Genomic DNA, 24,265 nt, shown 5'->3' on the forward strand with positions numbered 1-24,265 from the left:
TGACCCCCGTACCGATTCGGTTCGAAACGAATACATGTACCGTTCCACCCCTAGTTGCCACACAGTTTTAGTTTAATGGCTTCCAGAAAAATTATCTTCTTTAAATAAGCATTAAAGGCGGAGTCCACGATGTTTGAAAAACGCTTTGGAAAATTAGACGGGCCGTCTACCAAAACACACTTATAGCCAATCAAATCAAATCAAATGCCGGGTTGCGTATGTGTGGGGCGGGTCTATCAACAGAAGGTCCAGATTCTATTGGGGTAGGGGCGTGTTTGTTTAGGTGATTTCAAATATCAACATTGGCTTTCAAACATCATGGACTCCGCCTTTAACGCTTCCCTAAAAAAAACCTTCATTTGTTCTCTTATCACCTCTCAAAATTTCAGCTAAAAGCTTAGACAATTAAATTTTTGTGAAGAACTTTTGTAAGAGATCAGATTCAGAGCCATGATCAAAACGTACACTGTGTTTTTTGTGGTGAGTGAATGCGTCAGTGTTTAAGTTGGGTAAGATCACCACCTAGTGGATAATAGCAGAAAAATGAATTTGAGGTTAAAGAACTCCTCAGGAAAGCGTTTTCTCTTTATTGTCAGGATGACTCAACAATATGTATTGACATTTATCTGGATATCAGCATAATTGTGCAATTGTAGAAAAATTTAAAATATGATTAAATACTGTGGTGTTTATTTTCATAAATCAGTACGTAGCAACAGTGACACAGTAAATGAAGGACCAGAACTGCTCGTTTTATAAATAATGTTTTAAACCAGAAAATGTGCGGATTACATTAGGGCACTAGCAAACAGTTTTGTTCATCTAAGTAACTCCAAATGGCAGTAATTTAATGGCATAAATAGTAAAGTAATATACTTTCTTCCTAATACTAAATTTTATAATCTCAACACAGAGAAGCTGTGCATGGTTTTTTACTGATAATTCTGTGATGCACAACTGTATAGTCAGGGCTCCAGACTAACTTTTTTCACTAGGAGCACAGTGGCCCCCAACTGAAAATTTTAGGTGTGCAATCAGAAAATGTTAGCCTGACGTTGTCATACTCAATTCTAGTCAGAATTTGAGTCTGATACCGCTCCATTGAGCTAAAATTATGAGGCGTGTCTCAACCGAAAAATGCCTCTGCACTCAATTGGATAGACATACGACCAATCAGAGCAACGGAGTGTGTGATGTTGAAATGGCGTCTTTAGCAGCCTGGCCGAACTGCTAGTAATTTCGCTACAATGATACTAACATCATTGTAATTATACTAAGTCTGAGTTAGCGAAGGTACATCAACACCTACTATGTTTACAACATTTCATTTATATCACAACATTAAGTATTTACTAAGTCATACAGTAAGACTATCTCTTACCATTTGTACGTTAGGTGAACTTCATCCACGACGATAGCTATACGTTGGCTTGAAAAATATCGGAGCCTAGCATGTCCCTCCACTTATTCAGCAGTCACGATTCCAGGCTTCCGAAAAGAAGCTGGCAACGACCGCTAATTATATCCATCTCGTCGTGCACGCCGAGTTGCATCGCCGTGATACCCATTTCAGTTGCTTCTTTAACTTTGTCTTCCATAGCAAGGACGGCGAAAACATAAACAAATGCCTTGATCGCGTTTCTCTGTTTCTCTTTTTAAATCAATGCTCTGTCGATATCTTTTAGAACAGACTCAATGTCAGAATCCACACATCTGAATTCACCAGCGGCAGCCATTTCATTGTAAACAGATTGAACACACGCGCTCTTTGGTGACGTGGTTGATACGTTACTGTTGATCATCTGTCCATCATCGTATAAAGCCCGCCCTCACAATTTGATTCGTCGGCCGGTTTCGGTATTCGCATAGTAGCTCCTCAACGGTGAGTCCCCAGACCGATCTTCCCCCGTTTTTCAAATTGTGGTGGGCGGGGCTAAGATCGGCTGGCACCCAGGCTAAGAAAATGTAGGTGCACACAACGTAAATCAACATGCTAACCAAATATTCACATTTCTACTAATTTCCACTGTATTACTAATAAATAATTTAATGACAGATGCAGAAAGTACAATTTGCTGTTTCAAATTCATTGTCACATCTCAAAAAAAGGTCAAATTTACTGGTCTCACATGTGCGACTGGATGTAAAATTCAGTGGCACACTCTGAAATTTTGGTGGCAAAATGCCCCCATTTGGTGGCAGTCTGGAGCCCTGATAGTATTTGATTATTTATAAATAAGATCTATAAACTCACTTGTAAAAGTCACTCTCTGGGTCACTGTGACGTAACTGGAATGGCTGCCGGGGGGCTTTGCTGTCCAGAGGCAGAAGATCATCAGGTACGGTTGGTGTGGCAGGCCGGGGAGGTAGAAGGTCTGTGTCTTCTGATTTGAAGGCACCTGGGGTTTCTGATAAAGTGGACAGGGGTTGCTGGCTTTGCTGTGCAGCAGCAATGAGTCCCCGGAGACGACGGGCATGCTGGGTCAGCTGCACAGTATGAATGGTTAGGCTGCAGGGCTCAGAAGGGATATCCAGCATGGTGGTGGGACGTGGGCGCTGTGCTGATGGCTGGTGCAGTGGAGGGTCTTGCATTTCCACCTGGCGAAACTCACGCTGCAGAAGGTCAAAAGAACTGCGACCTGAAGGCGCTGAAGCTACAGGAAGCTCACCCCAATAGCGCATCATCTTCATTCAGTATTGGGATGTTTCTGTAACACTGACACAAATCCTGATGACAATCAGAAAACCAAAGACAGCACTGTTTAACCATCAAAGCAACATTACAGTGTAAACCACAGTACAACTTACTTCAGCTCTCTTGTAATGCAGGTGTGGGGATTTTCAATTAATTAACGGAGATAAGGACTATATTGCTCTTTCTTTTCCTTATAGCTGTTAAAACTAATCCATTCATGTGAATCTCTGTAGGTAAATTTCACAGAAACATCAAAAGATAAGATGGTAAGTAAATTTACATTACTCTTCCTATAGCTACTGCTAATGTTTTAGGCATTTATGGTACAATATTGTAGCATCAACTTTAATTGTGTGTATTTACGAACTAAACTAAAAGCAATTACAAACTAAAACACAGCATCAATAATAAATAATAAATCATAAGCACAAAAAAGTTTTAAAAAATCTCAATACTTCTAAAACAAGCCATACTTTCTTTATGTTACACAATATTTGTCATTATAATTTTGACATTAACGGCCTGTACACGTTCTTTGTTAAATTCCACATAAACATACTGTGTGTGTATATAGTGATAGTTTAGCTACCAAAAAGCAAGACTTCTGTACAAATCCTAAACAAAACTAAAAGCTATTTTGAGCCCATTTTTGATATTTAAAGTGAAATTTATAAAGTATAGATAACATTAAACAATCAATTTTCTTTACCCAATATAAGCTGATGACCGTAAAGGGCGAAGAATGGCAGAATAACGTGAATTATTTCATTTATGTTTAACGTTAGTTGAGAACCGCGGTTACCAGGTGCAACACTAACATGTGTCCGTGTAAAATATAATAGTTCCTTCAACATCGAAACCCCACATTCTGATATTAAAAGGCTAAATACACTATAAATGGTTGGAATAATTATTATACGTTAAAATTAAAAATATTTTGTAATACTGCTTTCCATCAACTAAACAAATTCAAATCACAATGTTTAACAACTACTGTAATAACAGGAACGTAATCATTAAAGTGTTACACCAAACATGATGGAGTCTGAAGGCGTCGTACAGCCTGAAAAGATTCATTCTGCGATGGAGAACGAGGAGAGTTCGAATCCCGGGAATGGTCAACTATGTAATACGAAAGAGGACACCGCCAGCAGTAATGAAAGCACGAACGATCCTTTCAAGAAACCGGCTATTTCCGTGCCCCCATCCTTCTCGATGAAGAAATCAGATGGGTCAGATTCGGTAAAGAGACCAGCAAAAGACCCAAACAGCTCCAAAGCAAAAAACAGCGATCGCGTTATTGAACATGCCCAATCAGCTTCACATGGGAAATCCACAAAACCAGACCAAACTAATATTCCATCAGACGAGAGTTTAGACAAACCGAAGCTCGGTGTAGATAAGATAACTAACGTCATTCCTCTCAAACCCAACGACATCAGACCCCAAATCCCTGTCAGATTACTCCAGTCGGGTAAATTCCCTCCATTGCCGTACACGGAGCCACCGTGGGGATCTATTCCTGACGTCTCTTATTCGTTTGAACTGCTTAAAAACGGCTCTATTTTAGACACGGTGCATCTGTCTCAAAGGAGTTATTTTGTGGTGGGTCGTCTGCCGGTGTGTGATGTGTCTTTGGAGCATCCGTCCATTTCCCGCTATCATGCTGTGCTGCAGTACCGGGGCCGAGTGGGGCAAGACGGGGAAGTGGGAGAGGAGAGGGGCTTCTATGTCTATGATCTGGGCAGTACTCATGGGACCTTTGTCAATAAGAGAAAGATACCACCTAAAACATATATGAGGCTCCGCGTGGGACACGTGCTGAAGTTTGGCGGAAGCACCAGACTCTTTATACTGCAGGTAGGCCTATAACAAAAAGTTATTTGGTAAAATATGGTCGTCTAGCGTAGATCAGAGCAGGTATAAGTTAAGTAATGCTTGCCACAGTTTAGCCATTAACAACATGTGATATAATGCATTCGTTATGAAGATTTACCACAATGACTTTAAGCCAAATACGATAATGCTTACAGATACTAACGTTACTACTTCAGTAAATTTTTAAGTTAAAGGCGGGGTGCATGATTTTTGGAAAAGGGAGTCAGCCGAGTACCAAAACACACTTGTAGCCAATCAGCAGTAAGAGGCGTGTCTATATGTGTATGAATATGTGTGGGTTTCAAAAAAGAAGGTCCAGGGGCCTCATTTATCAAACGTGCGGACGCACAGAAGTGTGCGTAAAGTGTGCGTAGGAACAGTTTTACGCAAAGTGTGGAATTTATCAAATTGCACTTATACGTAGAAATGTGTGTAAATATACGCACACCTATGAGTATGCGTACGCAGAGCATCTAGTGGTAGAATAGCGATACTACATAGGACCCTGTTCCAGTGAGTAAAGAAGTGTCTATTTTTTATCCACAAGCAGGTGTTAAAAATGATTAATGTCAGTATGGTAACATCAAATAATTATAATGATTTATTTGTGATATGTATCTGTAACTGTAAAAGCTCTACATGTGATTTGTATAAATGAAGTCTCCGACAAATGCTTGACACAGTGCAATGGCTTATCTTGCGTTATTGGAAGACTTGGCAAATAATCCATTCCGCCAGTAGCGCGTTTTCAAAGATCGCGCTAATGATGCTGGTTATGCTGCTGTCCAAGGTGGAAAGTTGTCTGTCCTCCTCCAGTTGCACTCGTTTCACGTCGGTGTGCTGTGACGACGCGTTTTTTTTTTTTTTTTGCTGCTAATTTAATGTCAAACCAATTTTTTTATTTCTGGAAGTGTTCTCTCCTCATATTCAACGGAATTAAACTCACTGGTAACATGTTCCCATGCAGATTTGTTTTCTTTTGTCAGTCATTCCTCCCGCACTAAGTAAACCAAACAGGATGTGTTATTAGGATTTAACCTCATCCAGCAGTAACTCAATTTCTGTGTCTGTAAAATTCCTCTTTTACGTTCTCTTTGTCATTATTGCGATGAGGGGAAAAAGCACAACCACGTGACATATAACGGGAGGTGTTGTCACCATATATGGTTCATTGGAGGCGTTTCGGAATGCAAATAACTATGAACGTGCACGAGCATGGTGCTTAAGAACAAGTGGGATTTATCATCAATGATTACTTACTGATGTGCGTACGAACCACGTGCGCACGTTTGATAAATCCCGATTTTTTTGTACTTAGGCACATTCTAAATTTCATTCGTAGGTACAAATATAGAACATTTTCTACGCAATGTTGATAAATGAGGCCCCAGGTTCTGCTGGGGTAGAGACGTTTTTGTTTAGGTGATTCAAATGTCAACATTGGCTTTCAGAGATCATGCACCCCACCTTTAATATTAACCATCACTGCCAAAGAAAAAATAAAACTGTATAGCAATGCTGACATCACGGCACATGCGTCGAAATTCTGAGGCATTAAATCTGCTTCCGCTTAAATGGGACTGTTACAGTGTGTGTCATGCAATATCCACTCGCTGCATAGTTGTAGTAGGCTATGTTTTTACTAAATACGATAATAAATATGTCAATTCCAACCACCGGAAACGTTTGATATTTTGAGCTTTCAACCCGGACGTGTTTGTAGTTCGCAGCAACTGTTTGAAAATTTGTGTCACTTTTAACCGGTCGCTGTGTTTACACTAAACTCTGGACTCTAATAAAAGGTAGGTGGACCAAAATATATATCTTTAATCTTGGTACTGTTGAAATTTTATCGAAACCTATGGAGGAGAAGGTATTTAAATAAATTGCGGAAATTTGGTAGTCACATTTGTGGTGGTAGATTAGTGAAGGTCCTGTCAGAACATCAGAACTCCAGGGATCGTTCTAAAAACCATGGTTACAATGGGTCTGATGCCCATTCCAACTAAAACAGTGAATGTTCATGATTTAATTTGAAAGAACTAACAACATTCTACCTTCTGTTCAAATGTTATGCAAATATCTGATAAAATGAGAAAGTTACAAGCAAAAACATGTGAATAAGCAGCATTTTCGGTCACACAGCTAAGCTTCCATTGACATCCACATATAACTTTTTCCTCTGATTTCTAATATTATACTTTCTCAGTCCTCAATGGATTTTTACAATCCATGTATCTTTGTAAAGGCAGGGCTCAACGCAAAATAATTTTTTATACTGACCTGGGGTCTCATTTATAAAACTGTGCGTAGGATCCTTCCTAAAAGTCTACGTACGCACAAAAGGCAAAAATGGCATAAGCAAAAAAATATTAACTCTTTCACCGCCAGCATTTTTTTAAAAAGTTGCCAGCCAGCGTTTTTCATGATTTTCATGTGTAAAATGTTCTTCTTTAAATATGTAAACATACAACATACCAAATGAAAGAACAGACCCTCTGCTTTCAAAAAAAAAAAACGTTTCATCCTACCTTCAGTGGTTCTTTTGTAATCATCTTTTGAATATGGGTAGGTCTCTGCAAAAACACCACATTTTGAGCAAAAAGCAGAGATAATTCCATTTTTGTGATGGACTTTTCATAGAGATGCCATTCAGAGCGATCTTTAAAACAGACACGGACATGCAGCAGCTTGTCATAGGGCAATAATTCCGGGTTTAAAAAGTTGCGAATACTGGTGGATAATAGCAGTATTGCGGAAAGACGGAAAATCTCGTCATTGGCGGAGAAGCGTTTTCTCTTAATTGACGAGATATCTCGTCAATGGCAGTGAAAGAGTTAAGACTTATAAAACAAAGCAATGTTCCCTTTATAAATCACAGATCACCTGCAAGTGTGCGTAGATGAATCATCCTCAGATCCCACCCTGCAAGCCCATTCTTCCGTCAAGTTTGTTTTTTTATAAATCACATTCACAACCTTTGCGTGGGAACTGGCCAGTTGCCACGCAAAGGTTGTGATCTATAAAAAAACTAACTTGACGGAAGAATGGGCTTGCAAGCTTTATAAATGAGGCCCCTGGTCGGGCCAGTGGTTCAGGTTTTCACTTGCCCAGCCAAAATTTTCACTGGCCCGAATTAAAAAAAGTCAGTGTCACATATTTAAAAATAATACATATACAGTAGACATGTTCCAACAAAAAAGGCTCCCAACTTTTCTGCTTTACCTGTAAACTGACAGCAAACTGTGCAAAATATAACATTGTTTCTTTCGTCGTGTTTTACTCAATATACATAAATGAAAATATACTTTAGTGACTGAGGGTGAAGCACTGGCCCGATTGGGCAAGTGACAATACTTTTTACTGGCCCGAAAGTCTCTCACGCTTGCCCCGGGCCACCGATGGTCCTTTATGCTGAGCCCTGAAAGGGAAATGTCTGCTCTGTCTAGTCATGTGATAAATTTTGAGCTTTGGGGTTTTGGAAAATTTTGTCATCATACCAACGTTATATTTATCACTGTTTTTTTCCAGGGTCCGGAGTTTGACGAAGAAGCAGAATCAGAACTGACGGTAACAGAGCTCAGAGAGCAGGCAAGGAAACACAGAGAAGAGCTTGAAAAAAGGATGATGGGTGATGGCTCCGATAATGATGATGAGGAGGAGAAAGAGGAGACTCAAGCCAGTGCTTCAGGGAGAAGCTCTTCAGAAGATGCTGGTTGCTTGTGGGGAATGGGTAAGACTTAAAACAGATTTTCAGTCTTTCACACTCCTCCAATTTATAGTTTTCATGTGTGGTCACTAGCACTGGGTATTGGCAAGGGCCTCCCGATACGATACGTATCACGGTACATGGTACGATACGTATCACGATACAATGCTGTGCGTTGCATGTTGCGATTAGGGCTGTGCCGGTTTCAGAATTGGTGATGACGGTTATGACGTGAGTCAAATGTGACGGTTCGTCACATAACGCGAAAGTGTCATTTTACCATAAAATCATGAATGTGATGCCAAGTGTGTTTTAAACAGTAATGACTTTGAGAAACTTATGGTCATGCATGTTTATTTGATTCTATAAATTAAATAGAAGGAAGAGATGATTTGAAAGGTGAGACTTTGTTTAATATGTTTAATCTCAAAAGTAACCAAAAAGTGCCCTGGTCTCTCCTGTATGTCAGCGCGTTGTCAGTGTCTGCGCCGCTCTGTATTTTTCATTGCGTGACGTGACGTGACATGGTGGGGTGTGTAACACAGACTGTTGACAATTGTTTTTAATTAGTATTTAAACATTCTTTATGATATATGGGTGATTCTCACGAAACCATTGAAACACCACGGCACTAATGATTTTAGCTATAAAATGTGTAATATAGTAATTTTAAAAAGCATCAGAATTAACACAATACTGTGTTCTACCTTGCACAATGTGTGATTTTAACATAAGAATTTACAATTTGTCAATTTTATCTACTTTTCTGCTGAAATTCTCATTACCGCAATGCGTCCGGCTATGTTTGAACATGCGTTATGTTGTAATTCAAACAAATTAACACAAAAATATTTAGAAAAAAAATAAATGGATGTTTTGCTAGACTACTTTAGATGACAGAAAAATTATTTACTGAATATTCATGTATAATAATAATGAAGAAAAATTAGGAAAATGTTGTGTCCATGCCTGATGTTCTCATCCTCCGCAACACTTTTTGAGAACAGTTTAAGCACACATACATAATTTTAAAGACACACTATGCAGTTATTTTACCTTAATATAACAGCTTCAAAGTCACTTCGATGGTAAACGAAGTCATAGTATGGCGAATCATCCTCCTGTTGAAGCTCGGGGAGGATGCCGCTACCAAAACCAGCAATGCAAGCTTGAGAGAACCGCCCCTGACAAATCTCGCGAGAATCACGACTTGGTTTACGGCAACGACGTCACACACGTTAGGCTTGTTCGACTTCGTGCAGCGCTGCAAGAACCGGCAGTCGGATGACGTAAAAGTACCGCGAGAATGATCCGAGACGGCACTTTGACGTCATCCGGCTGTCGGTTCCTGCAGCGCTGCATGAAGTCAAACAAGCCTGTAACAAAAACTGCACGCGCGCATTTGAGACGTGATGCTCGATGAGGGAAACAGCTAAGAAAACCCGTTCGGAAGAGAGTAGAAGAAAAAGATAATCTGACCGAGTTAGGAACCGGACAAGAGTCCCACTCGGTCAGGTTTTTACTGGTTGGCGTGAGCTAATAGACAGCACTGGATGCAAAAGGGATGCTGATCTGGCGATCTTGTTGATGGACAAGTAAGTAAATCTCTTATTTGTAAATTTGTTTGCGGTCTATGTTGTATGTGGTTGCGCTTGCTTGTAGTGTGTATTTTTTACTAAGCTGTTCATTCATCCAGTGTTGATAATTAGACCAGTAAAATAACTTCAACAAGGGTCTAGCTAGCTTACGATCATAAGAGCATTTAGCAGACTTGCTAACAAACACTCGTTTCTCTTACATGTTTTTTTTTTGCCATCTAAACTCAAGTGTTGTGTTGTGATGTGTACGTAGTCATTTGTCTAATTTCGATTTCTTATGGCCAACGAATAACAGCCAATGTTATGAAATAATGCAACGTATACAATTAACTTTGTCAATGCATTTTGTAATGTTTACATTACAATTAAAAAACTAATTAAATTATACAGTAGACATAACGTTAGACTATAGACTGTTTACTTGTGATTAAGCTGCAATCTTGTAAAAACGTAATAAGCCAGCAAATGCGGTAGGCTACTTTATTATTATATGCCAACTCTACACTTGGCATAAACTTCTTATTATCCTATTACCATCATCTATAGTTTAGTAGACATGCAGTAGCCTAATATCTGTATGAAATTGTGAAACATTACCTGGTAATTATCGTCTGAGTCCATCTCTGCATATTCACGCCCAACACTATCCAGGTACGTACAGACAGTGTTGGGGTAGTTACTCAAAAAATGTAATTAGTTACTAGTTACTAGTTACTTCTTAAAATTGTAATGAGATTACTTTACTAGTTACTGCATATGAAAAGTAACTTCACTACTTATTACTTTACTTTTTTCCTTTTTCTTAATTTACCACATAGATACATGGACATGTTTAGGCGGGGTCGGCTGATGATGAGTGACTACTTTAAATGACCGGCCAGGGCTCTAGACTAACTTTTTGCACTGGTTGCACTGGTGCGCCTAAGCACAAAAGTTAGGTGCACCCTAATTTTTGACCCCATCGGATTTATAGTTCGCCCAAAAATTAAAATTCTGTATAATTTATTTGAAAATCAGGTTTGTAACTCTCATGTTGTTACAAACCTGTATAAATGTCTTTGTTCTGGTGAACATGAATGAAAATATTTTGAGGAATGTTTGTAACCAAACCATTCATGAGCCCCATTCACTTCCATAGTATTATTTTTTCCTACTATAGAAGTGAATGGGGCTCATGCTTGGTTTGGTTACAAACATTCCTCAAAATATTTTCATTCATGTTCACCAGAACAAAGAAATTTATACAGGTTTGTAACAAAATGAGGGAGAGTTAATGATGACAGAATTTTTTATTTTTGGGTGAACTGTCCCTTTAACACCGCAAGTTTAGCGCCCATGGTGGTTTCATACAGAATATAAACATGTAGGCTATTTTATAATTTTCATGTTGTCATTCCATTTTCCTTATACGAGTCATGCACAGTCCTGTTTGATAACCCGCACCCGCGCGATTAAAATAACAGTTGACTCATTATCCGACATCAGCATCAATTTATTTCATACCCGTTTTACATAAAGACTGCGACCGGCCGCACCGCAAATCGTGATGTAAGTAGAAACCTTTAAAGATCTTCATGCAGAACATTGACAGAAATAAGCACAGGACCATGCTTGTTCAAATATATTATCATTTAATGTGAAACTTTGTGAGGGTCGGCTGATTGACAGCTGAGCGGTCAGCAGTGTTTGAACACTCATAAGCGCTGCGCTTATATTTATTATTACCTTATAAACTGATGATATGATTGCAGTGATTCCAAAGGGATGTCCAAAAAAACTCAAGTAGAGTGTTAAATGTTTAAAGTTTAATGTCTCTTTCACGCTGCCCTGTGTAAACCCACGCGGGTGATGGCAAACGCGTGAGGAGCTTGCATTTTGCATTACCTTAAATTACCTTAAATTATGGTCATACAAATAAAAGTAAAACAACATTCAAAACTGTAATGTGTAAATTTATTTATGTAAAGTTACACTCGCAATAATAACAAAACATTGTGCTTTTTTAAATAGGTAAAAAGTGTTTTGTGCTGCATCGGTTTGGGAGCACGTCACAAAAAAAATAAACTCATATAGGCTATAGGCTACTTTTGAATTCGTTTTGTTAATTTGCTAATTATTTAAGGGAAACACATTTCATATAGACTTATTTATTTTATTATTTTTTCACCAAAGAAAGACGTAATCATCACATTCTATTCATTTTAATGCTTTTTGCGCATAAACTAAACCCTTGGGGGAATTATTTATAAATGAATCAACAACGCAAATCAAGGAATTAACTTATTTCTCTATTTAAGACAGTCTGGCAGGGCGGTAACAGCGCTACAGCAAACACCGAAAAGTTTATAGGATTAGATTTGGAAGTAAGATTATGAAGAAAACAGCGGTCCTGACTCCTGGCTTTTTTCTATAAATTGAGCGCACGCGACATTGCTGTTCGGGTTACGTTCAAATAATTTCTTTAAAAGAATTATGCTCTAACTCGATTGAGGTTCATTACCTAATTCCGTCTTCGGGTTCGGACCTCTCGATCCCTGACCGGTAAGTTAAGCAGGATCTTTCGCCACAAGTGTTGTATTGCCATTAGGGATGTCACGGTACCAAAAATCTAGTAGTCGGTACCAATACCACAAAAAGTACACGGTACTCGGTACCTAAGTCGGTACCACAGTGTGTAAAAAAAAAGAACAATTATACTTAAACATTATTTTTTTTATTAAAACATTTCAACATTATAGAAAACTTTTAAGAGCTTCTGTTTAGGTTGTCTGTGTTAATGTTTGTTGACTTTTCTCCTGACTCTCTTGGTGTACATCCTCCTCTGGCTGATACTGTTAAAAAGAGAGAGAATAAGAAATACATTTTATTTATTTAACATACTGTCTGACAATGACTAATAAATCAGCTAAAGCTACAGGTGCTAAGGTGCACTTATAAACACACGCACGTGCACATACACATACTCTGAATGCAACCATTAGTTTAATATCACTCACATTGTTGCAGGATGAAAATAGTTATTAAAAACCCTTAACATTTTAATACTTCATCCAGTGACATTAGGCTACTTTTTGCTGACAGGATGACTAAATGGCGATGCATGGTCGCCCATTTATAAATAGTTTTTAAAGTTGCAAATGCAGCGTCATTAACAAATAACTGACTTACACAATACATTAACATCTAGCATAAAGTTAGCTGGTTACACGGCATTAATGCCAGCTGCCTCAAACAAACATAATATAGGGTCTGGGTTTCAGTATAAAATTAAAGTTTTACAGTTTGTATATAATGTTAATGTGAATTAAAACTTACCTCGAATTCTTTAAAGAGATTGGGGTGTCTGTCTTTCAAGAGCTTTGCCAAATTCTATGTTTGATAGCGACAAACAACTTTAGAAAGATTCCCGTGTGCTCGTAAGAGGCGTTCTTCCTCTTCTTTAACTCTTGTGGAGCGTCAAATACACACGCGCGTATATGCTGCCCCCATCAGTCCCGGAAGAGTATTGCAGCCTCGGTACCTCCGGTACCAGAGAAAGCAGGTACCGTCATGTTTAAAAAAATGTTGGTATCGACTTGGTACCGAAGTATCGGTTCTCGTGACATCCCTAATTGCCATGCTGGGCTTACAAATGCTCAGACAGGTTGCTCATCGCGTTGTCAGCAGTTGAAAGACACTTGTCGTGTGGGAATAGTGTGCATTTCACACGAATATTTTTGTCCTTTCGAGCAATACGCTGAAAGTAATGTGAATATCGCCCCAGTGGCTGAAACCCTCCGTCTTCATTTCCGCTCCCCTTTGCACCAGCAGCTCCGTCAAATCAATCTCTATGGCAACGGCACACGTACAGGGACACGCATGCACGCACCACTTAAATAGACAGAACTTTACACCCAGGCAAACACTGCTTGGGTAACGCAGGAAAGCGCGTTCCTATAGTCTAGTAAAGTAGTGTAGTTACCAATATTATTAGTGTAATGCGTTACTTTACTTCGTTACCCAAAAAAGTAATGTAGTTACTGTAATCCGTTACTTTGTAACTCGTTACCCCCAACACTGCGTACAGAGTGGGCGTGCGAAATTACGACAGTTGCAAGTTTTCCCCAGTGACTCTAGGGGTCGCTGTTTGACAAAAACGTCAAACTGCATGGAATGCCTTTAAGGGGGAAGTTACCTAATTTTGCTCCTGTCTGACACTCATGTTTATAAAAAATCTCTCACTGCTCTTGACCAAATTACTTTTCTACCTTAAATTAAAATATATACATACATAGATAATCATTTATTATCATTCCTTTATTTAGTTTTGTTAGTTTTCATCTTCTTTTTATGCTTGTATAAGGTTTTTGTGAGAATTATGAACATTTCTATGGTATTTAAGATTTGAATAACACAAAAACCTTATTAAAACATAAAGAACTCTACCGTGATACACATCGTTATAACGAGTTTGTGTAGCTTGTTTATTGTGTTGTGATTCGACAGCAGCTTAGCTTAGCAGTGCCATTTGAGCTGACTGACGTATTCCTGTGGGCAGAGTTTAATCAAAAACTCTTATATTGACGTCATTCAACTGGGAAGTAGAGGGCTATGGTCCAAACCGGCTGTTCGCTGTTGGCTTTGAAAAGGGACTTCTGTTTAAGAAAATGTATTGCCTGGCAGTGAACTTTGAGCTTTGTCATTTTGCAGGTATTATTTATGCTCTAACAGCAACATTACACACTACCTAAAGTTTGAAAAATGGGATCAGGAAGAACGTGACCTTTAAAATATAGTTTGACGGTTCGGCAAGTAAGAGAATTTGAAGTGCCAATGCAGTAAGAATGTAAATATGACATGATGACGCCACTGATATGCTAATTATGTAATGACGTAATCTAGCAACATTTAGCCACTTTCCGTTGAAAATATTTGGCAACACTGCAGAAGACTGTATTCACTCACTGTCTCCTGCGTGTTTGTGCACCTCTCACCCTCGATCAAGGTCAGAGCATGTGCCCTCTTTTCAAAGTTTCTGCTAATATGACAGTTTACATCAAAGTTTCAAGAGCGCTCACGCTGCAATATTTTATTGACAGGACAACTGCCTCAGTGGTTGCCTAACAACGTAAAAAGCCGCACTGCTCTTTTTTTAAAGCTACCAAATAAAGTCTTTTAAAATGTGTTTGGTGTGATTGGCCGCTCATTCAGATGATGTTGATGATATCAAGATTATATTTTTACAGGAAGTCATACAAAAAATGTGGTCAGCTGGATTTGCACAGGCAGGGTCACAGGCAGTTGATGTTTAAACCCTGTAATGTGTAAACCAAATGTATGCCCTAGGTCTTTCATGTTCTGATAAATGTTTTGCTGAATATTCTGACTATGTTTAGTAAAGTCAAACTTATTTTTTTCTTCTCTTAGCTGAAGAGGCAGTGCCTGAAGAGGATGAAAATGAGGAGAATCCTTTTGCTGCTGAGTTTCACGAGGATCAGGAAGCAGCGTACCTTAAAGATCCTAAAAAAGCTCTACAGGGCTTCTATGACAGAGAAGGTAATGATCATGTGAACTTAACAGACATTTAAATTTTGTTAAATTCCAAAAAAGCTTAATAAACCTATTTATGTGGATTTCAGGAGAAGAACTAGAGTTTGAATATGAAGAAAAAGGACACGGCACCTGGCTCTGCAGAATTAAGTAAGCATTTGCTTTTTAATACCATTTTCATGCAGAGAGCATGCAAATCTTTTTGAGGAAGATATTCCTCAAAATAATGTTTTTCCAGATTGCCTGTGGATGATGCAGTGGGCAAGCAGCTAGTGGCTGAGGTGACACACTCGGGGAAAAAGAAAGAAGCAGCTATCCAGTGCTGTTTAGAGGCCTGCCGCATCCTAGAGGCCCGTGGTCTTCTGAGACAGGAGGCTGGTAGGTGCATGCCAACTGTGAGAGCTTTTTTTTACAAAAAATAGTCCATAATTGAACGTAATCACATATATATATATATTTTTCATTTGATGACGGCTTACAAGTTTTAATGTAGTTAGACCCACTGTTGTAACTACTGTTTGCTGTACTAGTTACAGTATAGAAAATCTTTGCAGGCATTTTTTCAATACAGTCACAGGCAACCTTTTTTGTGGACCCTGACAGTCTCTCGGAAGCGCAAGAAGAAGAACTGGGAGGATGAAGATTTTTATGACAGTGATGATGACACGTTCCTAGACCGGACTGGTGCAGTAGAACGGAAGAGGTCAGAGCGTATGAAGAAGGCTGGAAAAATTCAGGAGCAGCCTGATACCTATAAATCACTGGTAAAGAATTTATGTCATATAATCTATGGCTACGTTCAGACGGTACCAGATTACGGTTGTCAAACACGTATTTGAGTGCTTAATACGGTTGCATTCACAAGCAGTTCGGTTATTTATGGATGTGAGAGATGCATTGTATAACCAAACTCACACCGCTAAATTTTTGGGTCTCACAACGCGCATTAGGGAGAAGCCTTGCTGTGAACAGAATCGTACTGGACTATGGAAGCTCATCATTTTTATTAGGGCTGCACGATTTGGGTAATTTTTCCCATTGCGGTTATTGATGCTAAAATTGCGATGTGCGATTATACTAAATGGTATCATGAGTCAACTTGATGGGTTTTAAGGAAAATCCACACACAGTTTAGCTAAAATTTGTATTTGTAAAACTAGAAATGTTTTCGTATTGCCACGTGATGTAGCAACTGCTCAGTGTCAGTAATCCTAAATCCAAAATACCGCCATACAACAGACATAGAGGGTTTTTTTAGCTACCAGATCACTGTCAACCTCCTCTGCATTCATCTTCGCTCTGGTATAAGTGACGACGCACACCACACACGTGCATGCCACACGTGCACTGCCTTTTTTGTTCATTTTTCTTTCTTTATCAGAAAGTTTGTGTTAACAAGTCCACACATTTATTTATTTAATATAATTGCAACATTTTGCTGTCATATAATTGCACAGGCTGACATCGCGATTGCGATAATTTTCATAATGATATAAATCTATTGAATCAATATATAAATGTGCATTCATCTTTGCCATGTTCTATTCATTTAGTTGACTAGTGGTATAAACTAATAAAAAAAAAAACATTAATAGCATTAATCAAAATGCTTACTTTGTCGTATGGACATCTTCACTGAACTTTTTTGTCAGCGATCAGCTGTAAAATGTTTTGGTCCTGCACGATTTTCGTTCACTTCGAGTAAAATAATGGAAAGTTTTTCATAAGATACACTGGGGTCAATGTGTTAGCATGACAGAAGAGTGATGCAGTTTATTAGTTTTTGTTTGTTGATCATGAAGTACAAAGTAGATGAGGAAAACGTCTCGGTTACGTATGTCACCCACGTTCCCTGAAGGAAGGGAACGGAGACGTCACGTCATGACCGACGAATTGGGAACTCGCTTAGAGAGACCAATCTGCCTCGTACTCTACTAAAACGCCAATGAACTTGGCATTGAGATATTTGCATAATGCTGGCGCCCCCCCGCCAGGTGCGTATATAAGCCACAGGTGCAAATATGGAAATTAGCTTCGTTTCGCTGAGAAAGCCGGAAAGTGTGACTGGCCGATAAACAGCAGGGAGCAGCCCTGTGGCGACGGGACGTGACGTCTCCGTTCCCTTCCTTCAGGGAACATGGGTTACATATGAAACCGAGATGTTCCCTTTCAGTCGGTCACTACGACGTCACGTCGTGACCGACGAATTGGGAATCCCTACCAAAATAGAGGAATAGAGGGAGGGCGCGAGGGGTTTAGCCTGCGAGCGCCTCTTAAAATCTAATAACCAAATCATGCTGACCACTGATCTGCCGTTGATAAGTGAGTGATGAGCAGAAATAGCGGCGATATCAACTTTAATGGTGGAGGGACAGCCTACGCTCCAAACGGTGAAGAAGATATGAAAGCACAATGTTAATTCTCGGGGGTCCTCGCGTTGCGAAGAACACCAGGTGACGAAAAAGGTTCCATTTAAGCGCGTAAGCCCGTCTTGTGGACGGTGCTCGTGGCGCGTCGATGGTGCTAGATACCGCTTGCGATAAATCAATTAAACCTTGCGCGCGCTCAACGACCATACATGGAGATTCCACCGGTCGGGGCGCGGGTGCCTAATGTGCCCCCTCCTTGAGAAAGAAAGTCCTTCCTCAGGGGAATCCGCCAGGGAGGGCTGTCGAGAGGAGCATTAACTCTGGAAACCAATTCCTGATCGTCCGGTAAGGCGCGACCAGTAAAAGGCTCTACTCATCCTGCCTGACCTACACAGCGTCTGTGCCATAAAGCTCACTGGAGGGAATGCGTATTTGCGCGTCCCCCGCGGCCAGCTGTGTGCCGACGCATCCACGCCGAGGCTGCCCTCGGTTAGTGAATAAAAACCGGCGACAGTGGGTATCGTCCGGCGACGCAAACAGATATATCTGCGCACGACCAAACTTCTTCCAAATTAGCTGAACCGTCTGGGGGTGGAGTCGCCATTCGCCGGGGCGCGCAGCTCGGGAAGCGCATCTGCCGCTGTATTGAGCGTACCCGGGATGTAAATGGCACGAAGGGACCTCAGATGCTTCTGACTCCAAAGGAGGAGATGACGAGCAAGATGCGACAGGTGACAAGAGCGCAAAAACCGCCTTAACGGTAAATAACGCAACAGTCGCAATGTTGTCGGTGTCGCCTAATACATCCTTCCCTCGCATCTCCATAGCGGAGCGTACAAGTCCCAGATATACAGCGCACCGCTCGCGGCAGTTGGGGTGCTATGCACACTCCTGAGACTGCAAGCCCGTCATACGTGCTTGCTCATCCCATGTTGGGGGCATCGCATGTGCTACAGAATGCCAGGAGACCCGACTCAGGGGCATATCTTGCTATCAGAAATGCTGGGTCTGACCACGGGGTAAAATAGAAATGACACGAGGTGTAATGGTTACACGGTGTATGCCGTTGCGCCACGCTCTCCTCGAGACTCGATCGTAAAACCAATGCTGAAGCGGTCTCATATGAAGCAACTCGAGCAGTGTCACAGCCGCAGCTGCTGCCATATGTCCAGGAGCTTCTGAAATTGTTTCAGAGGGACCGCGTTCTTCCCTCTAACTAAACCGAGGCAAGTCAGAATAGACTGGGTCTGCGCTCTTATAAAACACGCCAATAAATCGATCAAGTCTATTTCCATACTGAGAAAAAGATCCTCTGCACGGGGCAAAGTTGCTCTCTTCCCAGTTGACCTGATGACTTAAACGAGCGAGATGTCGAAGCATTAAATCTCTGTGTTCACGCACGTCTGCCAAGAACGAGCTAATATAAGTTGACATAAATATAAGCAGAATGCGAACAACGCTCTCTCTCTCTGAGATTTTAATGCCATGACTAGCACTTTCATGGAGGCACGGGGAGAGAGAGACAGCTCGAATGGTGTACTTAGTATTAATATGCCCACCCCACGAACGCAGAGCGAAAAACGGTCTAAGGCGAGGGGAGATGGACACATGAAGTACACGCCTACATGTCTAAGGCTGCAAACCGATCTGAATATTGAAATACGAGCCTCGGCGTATCATCCTAAAGGATCACATTTGTAGAGCCGGTGCGTAAATAAATCGGTCATAACCCACCGCGTATTTTGGGTACTATAAGATAAAGGCTGGAAAAACCCTATCATCATCTCTGTAAGAGGGACCGGCTTGAAACGTCCTTTGCCAGCAGGACATCGACTTTTGCACGCAGTACATGTGCATCGGACGCTTTCACTATAGTGAAACGAATGCCCGAGAATTTGGGGGAGTGCCGGTAATTGTATTTTGTAACCGAGGCGGATAGTGCGTAAAACCCAACGAGACGGACTGGGAACTGAAGCGAAGCATCCAGGGACCGTACGAGGAGAATTAACAACACTACCGAAGTACCCGCGGTGGGGCAGCTAAGCGAGACAGGTAGGACTGCCGGTGCGTCTGCTGTGACAGCATAAACATCTACAGTATGTGTGTGTGTGACACTGACCTGAGCCCGCTGAGGGTGACGGTCGTCTAGTCTCCTGCACGGAGAGCGCAGACTCCGGAAAAACACCCGCTGGCGATAGAGGAGAGGTAGGGTGAGCTGGTGTGCCCGCTCACGGCTCTCTCAATCCTCCGGAGACCTGGAGAGGGAAGAGGAATGCACTCTTATGTGTGGTTAAGTGGGTACCGGCTGGACAGCCGGTGGAACAGATGCAAACCAAGGATTTTCCACCCGACCCTCTACCGGGGGAAGGAGCGAATCACCGTCTCCTGAAGAGTGATCCTCTGCCACTCCGGGTCGCCCGTCTCTGGCCACAAATTCCCGATTTTCACGCGAAGCGGGAGGGGCGAGCTGCTGACGACCGGTTCCCCTGCGCTGCCAAGATGGGGTCCGAGGAGGGGAACAGAGGTGGCCGCCGCAGGACGCCGACGGCGAGAGGGCAGACTGAGGAGCCGGTGTTGGTGGACCAAGGGCAGCTCTCTTCCGCCGGGGCACGACCTAGGAGATCGCCTCAGTCTGCGCAGCGGAGCTGTATGACTCCCCGGGCTTGCCGAAGAGGCCGGTCTGTGAGACAGGAGCATTCAGGAAGTTGTTCTCATCTGCGTCCGTCATGTAAGCCAGACATAGCCAAAGGTGGCGATCTTGAACCACTGTGGTGGACATCGCACGACTGAAGGTCGCGGCCTCCCTCGTAAATCTCTAAAGCCTTCGCTTGGTGAACCTGCAACAACGTTATTGCGTGCAGGGCTGAAGCCGTGTCTCTGCATGTATGATGGGCAGCGCCCGTAACCGGACGACTGTCTATACAAACACGGGAGGGAAGGGTTGGGTGGTCCCTCCAGGAACGCAGCTGCATCGCAACCCCCCGCTCTACTGAAGGGATCCCCGTCCTTAGCGGCTCCGTTGATGAGGGAGGTGAGGGGTGAAAGCTGAACGGCCGAGACGGCCGCAAATCACGTCAGCTCTTCGTGCCGTCGGGAAAGGCAGGAGGTGAGGACCGTAGAGGCCCGGGCAGCTCCGAAATACCAATCATATGGGCGGGACGGTTCGGGCGGAGAGGGGTTAACCCCTCCAACTCTACCGTTTCCGCCGCTCGAGCGGGCATGGCCGCCATCTCCGGGACGACTCCGCCTCGGAGGGAAAAAATAGGCACCCCTCTGATGCTGCAGAAGTGACGGGACCAGAAGGAGGTCCAATGGATTCGGCAGAAATCGCAGAACACGACTCTACAGTCTCCACCGGAGCCTCAACCGGCTGAGGATGAGAAGGCCGGTAGGTGAAGGATGCATCCTCCGTCCTACTCAGCGTAGCGCGAGCGCTTGACAGCCGCACCATGGCGGTGTTCAGCACTGCAAAGGCGCGGACGGCATTCCCGTAGAAACGACAGTCGTCTCCGCAATCCAAGAGGGTTATGCTCTCACAGAGAGAACAAAAGCTCTCCACGAACGCAGCCTCGGAGTGCTCGATGCCCAAGCACGAAGACAGCGCTCATGACCGTCACTGGAATCCCTGTACTTCTCGCATCCAAGATCGCACGGAGAAAAAGCTATCCTGAAAAGGACGCTGATCTCCGAATATACGAGAGAGTGGCTGTCTTTAAAAAGACACAGAGCTCTCACGTATCACTCTTTAGGGAAATCACTCTTTAGGTGCTCAGCTGATGATGCGCACAGGGAGAGACAACGCACACACTAAACTCAAAACAAAAAAGATGCAGAGCAGTGGAATACTGCGAGCGTCTGCTGTGTCAGTACTGCTTGTCAATCAACTTCAGCAACCGTTCCCAGAAGAGCAAGTAGCTTCTCAGTAGCAGATAATGCCGGCTTTCGAAGCGAAAAAGCTAATTTCCATATTTGCACCTGTGGCTTATATACGCACCTGGCGGGGCGGTGCCAGCATTATGCAAATATCTCAATGCCAAGTTCATTGGCGTTTTAGTAGAGTACGAAGCAGATTGGTCTCTCTAAGCGAGTTCCCAATTCGTCGATCACGACGTGACGTCGTAGTGACCGACTGAAAGGGAACTAGTATTCTGTAATTTGTTGAGCGGATTTATCACGGCGGATATCGGATTTTGCGTAAAATTTAGAATTTACCTTTTAATACTTACCTGATACAATACTGATTTTGATGTTTACTAATAAAAAAATGGCATTTACTGCATTTTGAAACCAAACTCTTCAGATATTTTGAAATGACGAGCAACACACATGACATTCCGAACACATATTTTAAATTTGCTCTTCTCGGAAGAGAAGTCACCAGCAGCCGCCTAGCATTCTATTTGTGTCTGTAAATTGCTGTGTGAACAGGACATTTTCAGACTCACACTTAAAGGTAGGGTAACACATTTTGAAAAATGCTTATGGTAGCCGCCTAGCAATGAAATCCCGATCCCACCCTCAAGTCAAATCGCCATCCAAAGTCACGCTTCTTTCAAAACACATGAACACGCACAGATCAGACGGTCACGTCTCATGTCTCATTCAACAGTGAGAAAACTTTGCAGTACAAAGTGAATAACACTTCCAAAATAACCAACATAAACAACTGGTTTACATCAGAATTAGTTTAAGCACACGTTCGGTTGTGTAGACGTAGTAACTATATCGTTATGCTAATCCGTAAACAAACACAAATTTCATAAGCAACACAATGTTTCATCAAAGTAGAATATCTGAATCCATCTCAATACAAACATATCGCGTACCTACCTTACCAAAATAAACAGTGCAACGACCCTTTCAGACTCTTTGCCTCCTGTAGCTGTTTGCATCTCGTGGTAAAGCAGGAAAGTTACCGATGTTAATTTGGGTTTTTGCTCTTGCTGATCCAGGCAGTTTTTACTGTTGTTGTTATAAAAGATGCCTTTAGTTTTGTGCCTCCTGTGTAGGTTGTCAATTTAGCAGAAAAGTTTGCTGTTCTCGCTGTTTACAGACAGGAGGTGAGCGCACGTGAACGCGCCGATGACGTATGGTGTCTGCGTGGACTCACTGCGCGGTGGGAATTCAAAGTACGCTTACAAAAAAGGAAACGTCCGTTCGGACCGAAATCTATGATTTGTTGAACATTTTTTGGTCCTACGCCTTTCACAGATGACATACATTTCTACAAATACATTTAAACAACTTAACACAGTGATTGCTATCAGGATGTGAGGAGACTTTTAACCAGCATAACTAAAAATGTTTCAGGATCAAATCTGTTACCCTACCTTTAAGTAAGCAAATGCAGTTGTCACTCCCGAAATGTTGCCGTATGAATGCATTGTTACCCATGTTCCAATCAGCTTCTTGGTGCATATAAATGTTATACTGATGTTATGTGTGTTTTTTTAAGCTGGCCAAACTGACTGAGGTTGAGAAAGAGCTGGCTGAAACGGAGAAGAGGCTAAGTTCTTCTGATAAAGGTAAACATTAGAGAGCCTGTTCACACCAAATCCATTGGAACAACATGGTTTTCTCACCAGAGCTGAGTCATTTTGAACTCCGATTCCAAAATTTGACAGTATGTTCCTGTTGCAGTGTAAAATAAAATAAAAAATAGTAGATCACAAGGTTGCATTATGTTTATTCTCTACTGTCAGGAAGTTCCAGCTCTTCCTTAGAGGACCCTCTTGATGCGTTCATGAGTGTTGTACGTAGCACGGTAGCTCTGGATGGTGTAGAAAGAAAAAAACTACATTTACATGTGGCTGAGCTGAAGAAGGAGGGTCAGAGACTACGAAAACTGGTGGAGCTGACCAGACCTACCCAACTGCCTTCACTGCAGCCCAGTGGGTGAGCTTAGTGATTCAAGTACCTCTACAAATTAGTCTAGCATTTGAAAATTCTGCAAATTTCAACTAATAAACTTATCAAAAGACCTCTAAAGCTCTAATTAAAAATCATAACAGTGATTCTCAGCATTATTAATGAACTAATACTATTTTTTGTAAGACTGTGATCTCTCTTATAGATCTAGCAGTGAGTCTGCAGAAAAAGTAAAGAAGTTATCTTTACCTATGTTTGGAGCTATTAAGGGAGGAGGTAGATTCAAATTGAAGACTGGAACTATAGGAGTAAGTCTGAATTTATTTATGTTCCTTTTTAAAATACAATTTCGTTTAAGACAAACTCAACCAGGGTGTGATTAACCCTCTGGGGTCTAAGGGGTTTTTAGGGCCCAGGGGAAGTTTTGACATGCACTGACATTTGTGCTTTTTTCAGTTGCTTAAAAACATATTAATATTAATTGTTTTTTTGAGAGAATTTTTTTTTGCGTGGTTTTTGAAAAAGCAAAATTTTTAAGTCACTGATATAAGTCAACAAAAATCATTCTAAATATGTTTTCCCAATACTTTTTAAAAGAGGATCTAGTAGTCTATAGAGT

General features: G+C 41.6%; 2 protein-coding genes across 8 annotated transcripts in view; one reads left to right on the forward strand and one right to left on the reverse strand.

The window, feature by feature from the left end:
- LOC129417159 (STAGA complex 65 subunit gamma) overlaps nt 1-3,858 on the reverse strand; it is a 19,960-nt gene extending 16,102 nt beyond the window's left edge. The window contains exons 1-3 of one of the 7 annotated variants that reach the window (XM_055171648.2): nt 3,726-3,858; nt 2,809-2,922; nt 2,255-2,708 (exon numbers count right to left, since the gene is read on the reverse strand). In XM_055171648.2, coding sequence (XP_055027623.2) covers nt 2,255-2,691 — 437 coding nt within the window. In that variant the 5' untranslated portion in view covers nt 2,692-2,708; nt 2,809-2,922; nt 3,726-3,858. Of the gene's footprint in view, nt 1-2,254; nt 2,729-2,808; nt 2,923-3,404; nt 3,568-3,725 lie in introns of those variants that run through there. The other 6 variants (XM_055171645.2, XM_055171647.2, XM_055171646.2 and 3 more) reach the window with 6 other exon arrangements.
- LOC141362596 (kanadaptin-like) overlaps nt 3,731-24,265 on the forward strand; it is a 27,010-nt gene continuing 6,475 nt past the window's right edge. Inside the window, exons 1-9 of the mRNA XM_073864885.1 lie at nt 3,731-4,555; nt 8,105-8,306; nt 15,287-15,415; nt 15,499-15,559; nt 15,648-15,787; nt 16,013-16,173; nt 23,234-23,303; nt 23,481-23,673; nt 23,852-23,954. Of these exons, the coding sequence (XP_073720986.1) occupies nt 3,731-4,555; nt 8,105-8,306; nt 15,287-15,415; nt 15,499-15,559; nt 15,648-15,787; nt 16,013-16,173; nt 23,234-23,303; nt 23,481-23,673; nt 23,852-23,954 (1,884 nt within the window). The remainder of the gene's footprint in view (nt 4,556-8,104; nt 8,307-15,286; nt 15,416-15,498; nt 15,560-15,647; nt 15,788-16,012; nt 16,174-23,233; nt 23,304-23,480; nt 23,674-23,851; nt 23,955-24,265) is intronic.

The sequence above is a fragment of the Misgurnus anguillicaudatus genome, unplaced genomic scaffold, assembly GCF_027580225.2.
Source record: "Misgurnus anguillicaudatus unplaced genomic scaffold, ASM2758022v2 HiC_scaffold_28, whole genome shotgun sequence".
Taxonomy (NCBI): Eukaryota; Metazoa; Chordata; class Actinopteri; order Cypriniformes; family Cobitidae; genus Misgurnus; species Misgurnus anguillicaudatus.